Genomic DNA, 10,488 nt, shown 5'->3' with positions numbered 1-10,488 from the left:
CTATGTGTCTATAGGGATGCAAAGAGCCCCTATAGAGCCCTAGGGATCCATACAGCCCCTATGTGTCTATAGGGATGCAAAGAGCCCCTATAGAGCCCTAGGGATCCATACAGCCCCTATGTGTCTATAGGGATGCAAAGAGCCCCTATAGAGCCCTAGGGATCCATACAGCCCCTATGTCTATAGTGCTATAGGGATCCATACAGCAAACAGCCCCTATAGAACCCTAGGGATCCATACAGCCCCTATGTGTCTATAGGGATGCAAACAGCCCCTATAGAGCCCTAGGGATCCATACAGCCCCTATGTGTCTATAGGGATGCAAAGAGCCCCTATAGAGCCCTAGGGATCCAGATGGTCTCTATGGGGCATCACTTTGGTGCACGTGACCCCTATAGGTCCCAGGCCCCTCTCACAGTCCCTATATATAACAGCCATACAGCACATTGAGCACCCATCCAGACCATATAGATAGGAGCCATACAGCACCCAGGCACCCATCCAGTCCCTATACAGGCCCTACTATACCCATATACCATACAGCACCGTACGGCCCCTACACAGCCTATAGAGCCCATACAGCACCAATACTGCCCTATGGAGCTCTATACAGCCCATATAGCATTGACATTGCTCTATGGAGCTCTACACAGCCCATATAGCATTGACATTGCCCTATGGATCTCTACACAGCCCATATAGCATTGACATTGCCCTATGGAGCCCTATAGAGCCCATATAGCATTGATACTGCCCTATGGAGCTCTACACAGCCCATATAGCATTGACATTGCCCTATGGAGCCCTATAGAGCCCATATAGCATTGATACTGCCCTATGGAGCTCTATATAGCCCATATAGCATTGATACTGCCCTATGGAGCTCTATATAGCCCATATAGCACCAGTACTGCCCAAAGGGGCATGGGGGGGGGTCCATAGGGCTCCTATAGGGGGGCTCTTACCTGCGGGCGGGGGGAGGTTGGAGCCAAGAGGAGCCGGGTGGTACCTGGAGGGGGGGGGAACACGGACAGAGGGATGGGGGGGGTGGATGGACAAGGGGGGGGGCACGATGGGGAGAGTGGGGGGGGACGACAAGGAGCTATCCCTGCCTATGGGGGGATGAAGGGATGGGGAGGGACGGGGAGGGATGGGCAGGGACGGGGAGGGATGGGGATGGGGAGGGATGGGGATGGGGAGGGGTGGGGATGGGGAGGGGTGGGGATGGGGGTTGGATGGGTCCAAAGGGGGGGGTGATGCTGGTCTGTGGGGCTCTGAGGCCTGGGAAACTCATCACATCCCCCCCTCCCCCCTTCCCGTCCCCATCCCATCCGGATCCGCCGGGATTCGGAAGCCACCGCCCGGAATTCCTGAATTCCTGCCCCGGCCGGACACGGGGGGGGGGCACCCAAAACGGGCTCTGCACGTGGGGGGTGCGCGGGGTCCACGTGGGCACGGCCTGGACCGCGCGTGGAGGGGATGCACACACGTGTAAGGGATGCACACGTATGTACGGATGCACACACGTGTAGGGGATACACACACGTGTAGGGGATACACACACGTAGGTAGGGATGCACACGTATGTACGGATGCACACACGTGTAGGGATGCACACGTATGTAGGGGATGCACACACGTGTAGGGGATACACACACGTGTAGGGATGCACACGTATGTACGGATGCACACACGTGTAGGGGATGCACACATATGTAGGGAATGCACACACATGTAGGGGATACACACACGTATGTAGGGATGCACACGTATGTACGGATGCACACACATGTAGGGATGCACACGTATGTAGGGGATGCACACACGTGTAGGGGATACACACACGTGTAGGGATGCACACGTATGTACGGATGCACACACGTGTAGGGGATGCACACGTATGTAGGGGATGCACACACGTGTAGGGGATACACACACGTATGTAGGGATGCACACGTATGTACGGATGCACACACGTGTAGGGATGCACACGTATGTAGGGGATGCACACACGTGTAGGGGATACACACACGTGTAGGGATGCACACGTATGTAGGGGATGCACACACGTGTAGGGGATACACACACGTGTAGGGATGCACACGTATGTAGGGGATGCACACACATGTAGGGGATACACACACGTATGTAGGGATGCACACGTATGTACGGATGCACACACGTGTAGGGGATGCACACGTATGTAGGGGATGCACACACGTGTAGGGGATACACAAACGTGTAGGGATGCACACGTTGTAGGGGATGCACACACGGGTAGGGGATGCACACATGTAGTCTGTTGCACATACATGTAGGGGAAGCACACGCGTGTGATGGGTGCTCTTGCACACACACGTATGTGATGCACACACATGTATGTATGGGATGCACCCACATGTACGTGATGCACACACATGTATCTGATGCACCCACATGCATGTGATGCACCCACACGTATGTGATGCACCCACATGTATGTCATGCACCCACATATATGTGATGCACACACATGTATGTATGTGATGCACCCACATGTATGTACGGGATGCACACACATGTATGTATGTGATGCACCCACATATATGTATGTGATGCACCCACATGTATGTGATGCACCCACACGTATGTGATGCACCCACATGTATGTGATGCACCCACATGTATGTGATGCACTCACATGTATGGGATGCACACACATGTATGTATGTGATGCACCCACACGTATGTGATGCACACAGATGTATGTGATGCACCCACATGTATGTGATGCACACACATGTATGGGATGCACACACATGTATGTATGTGATGCACTCACATATATGGGATGCACACACATGTATGTATGTGATACACCCACACGTATGTGATGCACCCACACGTATGGGATGCACCCACACGTATGTGATGCACCCACACGTATGTGATGCACCCACACGTATGGGATGCACCCACACGTATGGGATGCACCCACATGTATGTGATGCACACACATGTATGTATGTGATGCACCCACATATAGGTATGAGATGCACCCACATGTATGTGATGCACTCACATGTATGGGATGCACACACATGTATGTATGTGATGCACTCACATATATGGGATGCACCCACATGTATGTATGTGATACACCCACACGTATGTATGTGATGCACCCACACGTATGTGATGCACCCACACGTATGGGATGCACCCACATGTATGTGATGCACACACATGTATGTATGTGATACACCCACATGTATGTGATGCACACAGATGTATGTGATGCACCCACATGTATGTGATACACTCACACGTATGGGATGCACACACATGTATGTATGTGATGCACTCACATATATGGGATGCACACACATGTATGTATGTGATACACCCACACGTATGTGATGCACCCACACGTATGTGATGCACCCACATGTATGTATGTGATGCACCCACATGTATGTGATGCACCCACATGTATGTATGTGATGCACACACATGTATGTGATGCACCCACACGTATGTGATGCACCCACATGTATGTGATGCACCCACATATATGAATGTGATGCACCCACACGTATGTGATGCACCCACATGTATGTGATGCACCCACATGTATGTGATGCGCCCACATGTATGTATGTGATGCACCCACATGTATGTGATGCACCCACATGTATGTATGTGATGCACCCACATGTATGTGATGCACCCACATGTATGTATGTGATGCATACACATGTATGTGATGCACCCACATGTATGTGATGCACCCACACCTATGTGATGCACCCACATGTATGTATGTGATGCACCCACATGTATGTACGTGATGCACCCACATGTATGTACGTGATGCACCCACATGTATGTATGTGATGCACCCACATGTATGGGATGCACCCACATGTATGTATGTGATGCACCCACACGTATGTGATGCACCCACATGTATGTGATGCACCCACATGTATGTATGTGATGCATACACATGTATGTATGTGATGCACCCACATGTATGTATGTGATGCACCCACATGTATGTGATGCACCCACACGTATGTGATGCACCCACATGTATGTATGTGATGCACCCACATGTATGTACCGGATGCACCCACATGTATGTATGTGATGCACCCACATGTATGTGATGCACCCACATGTATGTATGTGATGCACCCACATGTATGTATGTGATGCACCCACATGTATGAATGTGATGCACCCACATGTATGTATGTGATGCACCCACATGTATGTATGTGATGCACCCACATGTATGTGATGCACCCACATGTATGTATGTGATGCACCCACATGTATGTATGTGATGCACCCACATGTATGTGATGCACCCACATGTATGTGATGCACCCACATGTATGTGATGCATACACATGTATGTGATGCACCCACATGTATGTATGTGATGCACCCACATGTATGTGATGCACCCACATGTATGTATGTGATGCACCCACATGTATGTGATGCATACACATGTATGTGATGCACCCACATGTATGTATGTGATGCACCCACATGTATGTGATGCACCCACATGTATGTATGTGATGCACCCACATGTATGTGATGCACACACATGTATGTATGTGATGCACCCACATGTATGTATGTGATGCACCCACATGTATGTGATGCACCCACATGTATGTATGTGATGCACCCACATGTATGTATGTGATGCACCCACATGTATGTGATGCACCCACATGTATGTGATGCGCCCACATGTATGTATGTGATGCACCCACATGTATGGGATGCACCCACATGTATGTATGTGATGCACCCACATGTATGTGATGCACCCACATGTATGTATGTGATGCACACACATGTATGTGATGCACCCACATGTATGTATGTGATGCACCCACATGTATGTATGTGATGCACCCACATGTATGTATGTGATGCACCCACATGTATGTGATGCACCCACATGTATGTATGTGATGCACCCACATGTATGTATGTGATGCACCCACATGTATGTGATGCACCCACATGTATGTATGTGATGCACACACATGTATGTGATGCACCCACATGTATGTATGTGATGCACCCACATGTATGTATGTGATGCACCCACATGTATGTATGTGATGCACCCACATGTATGTGATGCACCCACATGTATGTATGTGATGCACCCACATGTATGTGATGCACCCACATGTATGTATGTGATGCACCCACATGTATGTGATGCACCCACATGTATGTGATGCACCCACATGTATGTGATGCGCCCACATGTATGTATGTGATGCACCCACATGTATGGGATGCACCCACATGTATGTATGTGATGCACCCACATGTATGTGATGCACCCACATGTATGTATGTGATGCACACACATGTATGTGATGCACCCACATGTATGTATGTGATGCACCCACATGTATGTGATGCATACACATGTATGTGATGCACCCACATGTATGTATGTGATGCACCCACATGTATGTGATGCACCCACATGTATGTATGTGATGCACCCACATGTATGTGATGCACACACATGTATGTATGTGATGCACCCACATGTATGTATGTGATGCACCCACATGTATGTGATGCACCCACATGTATGTATGTGATGCACCCACATGTATGTATGTGATGCACCCACATGTATGTGATGCACCCACATGTATGTGATGCGCCCACATGTATGTATGTGATGCACCCACATGTATGTATGTGATGCACCCACATGTATGTGATGCACCCACATGTATGTATGTGATGCACCCACATGTATGTATGTGATGCACCCACATGTATGTATGTGATGCACCCACATGTATGTGATGCACCCACATGTATGTATGTGATGCACCCACATGTATGTGATGCACCCACATGTATGTATGTGATGCACCCACATGTATGTGATGCACCCACATGTATGTGATGCACCCACATGTATGTGATGCGCCCACATGTATGTATGTGATGCACCCACATGTATGGGATGCACCCACATGTATGTATGTGATGCACCCACATGTATGTGATGCACCCACATGTATGTATGTGATGCACCCACATGTATGTATGTGATGCACCCACATGTATGTATGTGATGCACCCACATGTATGTATGTGATGCACCCACATGTATGTATGTGATGCACCCACATGTATGTGATGCACCCACATGTATGTATGTGATGCACCCACATGTATGTATGTGATGCACCCACATGTATGTATGTGATGCACCCACATGTATGTATGTGATGCACCCACATGTATGTATGTGATGCACCCACATGTATGTATGTGATGCACCCACATGTATGTGATGCACCCACATGTATGTATGTGATGCACCCACATGTATGTATGTGATGCACCCACATGTATGTATGTGATGCACCCACATGTATGTGATGCACCCACATGTATGTATGTGATGCACACACATGTATGTATGTGATGCACCCACATGTATGTATGTGATGCACACACATGTATGTATGTGATGCACCCACATGTATGTGATGCACCCACATGTATGTATGTGATGCACCCACATGTATGTGATGCACCCACATGTATGTATGTGATGCACCCACATGTCATGCACCCACATGTATGTGATGCACCCACATGTATGTATGTGATGCACCCACATGTATGTATGTGATGCACCCACATGTATGTCATGCACCCACCCACGGCGCCGCACGGCGCAGGACATCGCACACCCGGCACCACGTGACGCCCTCGTGCACCCCCCACGTGACACACGCGGACCCCGGTTCCCCCGGGGGGGGGGCGGTCACTCGCTCGCACGGCGCCGGGGGTTGGTCGCCGTTGCCATGGCGACGCCTCCCCGGCGCTGTCAGCGCTGTCACCCGCCCGCGCCGTCGCCTGGCAACGGCCGCCCCGGCAACGCGCGGCCCTGTCGCGACACAGCGGGGCCCCGGCGCGACAGGACGGGGCCTGTCGTGATGTGCCAGCCCCCCCCCCCCCCCAACGTGTCGCAAAGCCCTGTTGTGACGTCAGCCCTATCGCGACACACCGCAATGCAATACACTGGCCTGATCGCGACAGATCAACCGGGTTGCGATGGGTCCTGTCACGACAGCGATCCATCGGGACGCGCCGGGGTCCTATCGCGATAGCTCAGCCCCATAGCAACGCCCCAGCATCACCGCCACGGGCTCTGTCGCGACAGGATCGGGACAGAGCCGCCCAATCGTGACGCACGCGATGACACCCCCAGTGTGTGGACCCAGGCAGCCGGGGAGGGGGGGGGAGGTTGAAGGAAGGAGGTCAAGGGGGGGTTAAGGGGAGGTCAAAGGTCATGGGGGGGCAGCACTGACCTCACTGTCCTCGAGCTGTCCCGGTCCGACCTGGGGGGAGGAGGGGGGGGGGGGGCAGGGTCAGGGACAGCCCAAAGTGTCCCCACCCCCCCCATAACCCCGCCCATCCCCCTCCATCCCTCCCCCATCCCCATCCCCCCCCTTGTCCCATCCCCAGGCACCCGGCCAGGCCGGGCAGACGGTGCCACCATGGGGGGGAGGGAGGGGGTGTGGGGGTGGTGACGTGCGTGTCCCCGTGTGACCCCCCCCCGCACATGGTGCATCCCCCCCATAGGGTGCAATGAGCTCTGCCTGCGCTCAGCCCATGGGGGAGGGGGGGCGGGATGCTCCATTGAGGGTCCATGATTGGGGGGTGGGGCGGGATGCTCCATTGGGGGTCCATGGAGGGAGGGTGGCTGGGATGCTCCATTGGGGGTCCATGGAGGGAGGGGGGCAGGATGCTCCATTGGGGGTCCAGGGTGGGGGGGGGGGCAGGATGCTCCATTGGGGGTCCATGGAGGGAGGGGGGCAGGATGCTCCATTGAGGGTCCATGATTGGGGGGTGGGGCGGGATGCTCCATTGGGGGCCCATGGTGGGTGGGGCGGGATGCTCCATTGGGGGTCCATGGAGGGGGGGTGGCTGGGATGCTGCATTGGGGGTCCATGGAGGGGGGTGGCTGGGATGCTCCATTGGGGGTCCATGATTGGGGGGGGGGGGGCGGGATGCTCCATTGGGGGCCCATGGGGGGGAGGCCGGGATGCTCCATTGGGGGTCCATGGAGGGGGGGGCGGGATGCTCCATTGGGGGCCCATGGGGGGGAGGCCGGGATGCTCCATTGGGGGTCCATGGTTGGGGGGGGGGGGGGTCCTTACTTGCGCTGCAGGGTGGTGGCCGGGCTGGTGCTGGCGCTGGTGCTGTGCCCGCCCCCCCCGGGGCTGGAGCTGCGGCTCAAGGGCACCCGCGGCCAATCCCGGTCCCAGTCGCGGCCGTGGTGATGGTGATGGTGATGATGGGAAGCGCCGCAGCGATCCCGGGGGCACGGCGCAGGATAGGGCCCTTCCCGGTCCAGACAGGGCGGGTAATGCCCGTCCCGGCCTCGGTACTGCAGCTCCCGCTCCACGTGGCTCTGGTACTGCCCATCCCGCTCCATGCGGCTCGAGTATTGCCCGTCGGGGTCGATCCGGGCGGAATATTGCCCCTCGCGCTCCATGCGGCTCGGATACTGCCCCTCGCGCTCCAGGCGGCTCAGGTCCAAGTGGGGCTGGTACTGGAGATCCCGCTCCAAGCAGCTGTGGTACTGCCCATCCTGGTCCATGCGCCCCGCGTACGGCGCGTCCCGCTCCATACGGCCCGGATACGGCGCATCCTGGTCCATGCGGCCCGGGTACTGAGCATCCCGCTCCATACGCCCTGGATACGGCGCATCTTGGTCCATATGCCCCGGATACGGCGCATCCTGGTCCATACGCCCCGGATACGGCGCGTCCTGGTCCATGCGCCCCGCATACGGCGCATCCTGGTCCATGCGCCCCGCATACGGCGCATCCTGGTCCATGCGCCCCGCATACGGCGCATCCCGCTCCGGACGGCCCTGATAGGCTCTATCGCGATCCTTACGGCTCAGATAGGCCCTATCGTGATCCCGGTTGGGATACGGCCCATCCCGCTCCGCCAGCGCCTCGTATTGCCCGTCGCGATCCAGACGGGCCCCATAGGCTCGGTCCCGCTCCGCACGCCCGCTGTACTGCCCGTCGCGATCCAAGGGCTCCGGGTACTGCCCGTCGCGATCCAAGGGGGACGGGTACTGCCCGTCGCGATCCAAGGGGGACGGGTATTGCCTGTCGTGGTCCATGTGGCCCTGGTAGGGCAGGTCGCGCTCCGGATGGGGCCCATAGGGCAGGTCGGGATCGGGTGGGAATTGCCCCTCTGCCTCCAAGTGGTTCTGGTATTGACCATCGGGATCTGCGTGGCCCTGGGGAGGTGGGGGCGGATATAGGGCTATATAGGGCTATATGGGGCTCTATGGGGTATACAGGGCTATATGGGCCTGGGGCCCCTCTGACCTGGCCCATTTGGTCCTAAACCACCTCTCCTGGACCATATGGGCCCTAGGACCCCCTGACCAGGTCTATATGGGCCCTAGGACCCCAGACCTGGTCTATATGGGCCTTAGGACCCCTGACCTGGTCTATATGGGCCCTAGGACCCCTGACCTGGTCTATATGGGCCCTAGGACCCCTGACCTGGTCTATATGGGCCCTAGGACCCCAGACCTGGTCTATATGTGCCCTAGGACCACACAGTGCCCATATTCCCCTCATTCCCAGCTCCCCCAGGCTCTATTACCCCCCACTTTGGGGATCCCTGGTCCATATAAGACCATATAGGTCCATATGGGTCCATACGGGTCCATATAGGTCCATACGCGTCCATATAGGTCCATATGGGTCTATAACCCCCTCCACGGTCCCTGCACCCCAAAACTGGGTACCCACTCCATCAGCCCCCCAAAACACCCCCATAACCCCCTCCCCATGCCCTCTACACCCCCAAACGGGGGCGCCTGCTTCATGAGTCCCCCTATGGCACCCCCATCACCCCCCAACACCCCAAAACAGGGGGCTCCCCCCATAACACCCCTCAATGACTCCCCCATACCCCAAAACTGCAAGACCCCCCTCCATGACCCGCAAATGGGGGGGGTCCCCCCCACAACTCCCCCTATGACCCCCCATCACCCTAACTGGGGGTTGCCCCCCATAACCCCCCTCTATGACCCCCAAATAGAGGGGGTCCCCCATAACACCCATCTATGACCCCCAAATTGGGGGGTCTCTCCCATAACCCCCCTCTATGACCTCCCATACCCCCAAATTGAGTGGTTTTCTCCCCTATAACTACCCCCTATGAGCCCCCCATCACCCCAACTGGGGGTCCCCCCCTGTAACTCCCCCATCACCCCCTCTATGACCCTCAAATAAGGGGGTCTCCCCCATTCCCCCTCTCTATGACTCCTCTCTACCCCCAAATTGAGGGGGGGCCCCACCCATTGACCCCCCTCCATGACCCCCACCCCCTCTATGCCCCCCATATTGGGGGTGTCCCCCCCCATCCCTCCCTCCCTGACCCCCAAATAAG

At 55.3% G+C, this 10,488-nt stretch overlaps 1 protein-coding gene across 1 annotated transcript; it reads right to left on the bottom strand.

Moving 5' to 3' along the window:
• Positions 1-7,336: 7,336 nt before the first annotated feature.
• LOC130597841 (IQ motif and SEC7 domain-containing protein 2-like) lies at positions 7,337-8,667 on the bottom strand. Its single transcript, XM_057406731.1, has 2 exons — positions 8,223-8,667; positions 7,337-7,400 (listed from the first exon to the last, which is right to left on the bottom strand). The coding sequence occupies exons 1-2, from the start codon at positions 8,663-8,665 to the stop codon at positions 7,343-7,345; spliced, it is 501 nt and encodes a 166-aa protein (XP_057262714.1). The 5' UTR covers positions 8,666-8,667; the 3' UTR covers positions 7,337-7,342.
• Between the last annotated feature and the right edge of the window lie 1,821 nt (positions 8,668-10,488).

This window comes from Pezoporus wallicus, unplaced genomic scaffold (assembly GCF_028554395.1).
Source record: "Pezoporus wallicus isolate ANWC-B61680 ecotype Strahan unplaced genomic scaffold, APGP_CSIRO_Pwel_v1 contig_12617, whole genome shotgun sequence".
Classification (NCBI taxonomy): Eukaryota; Metazoa; Chordata; class Aves; order Psittaciformes; family Psittacidae; genus Pezoporus; species Pezoporus wallicus.
This window is presented reverse-complemented; position numbering and strand designations above follow the sequence as displayed.

What these genes read in the sequence shown, in the direction of transcription:
- LOC130597841 (XM_057406731.1), bottom strand. Translation starts at nt 8,665, where the DNA reads ATGGACCAGGATGGGCAGTACCACAGCTGCTTGGAGCGGGATCTCCAG. An exon ending in GCCACCACCCTGCAGCGCAA is followed by an intron (nt 7,401 to 8,222) that starts GTAAGGACCCCC and finishes TCCTCCCCCCAG; the next exon opens with GTCGGACCGGGACAGCTCGA.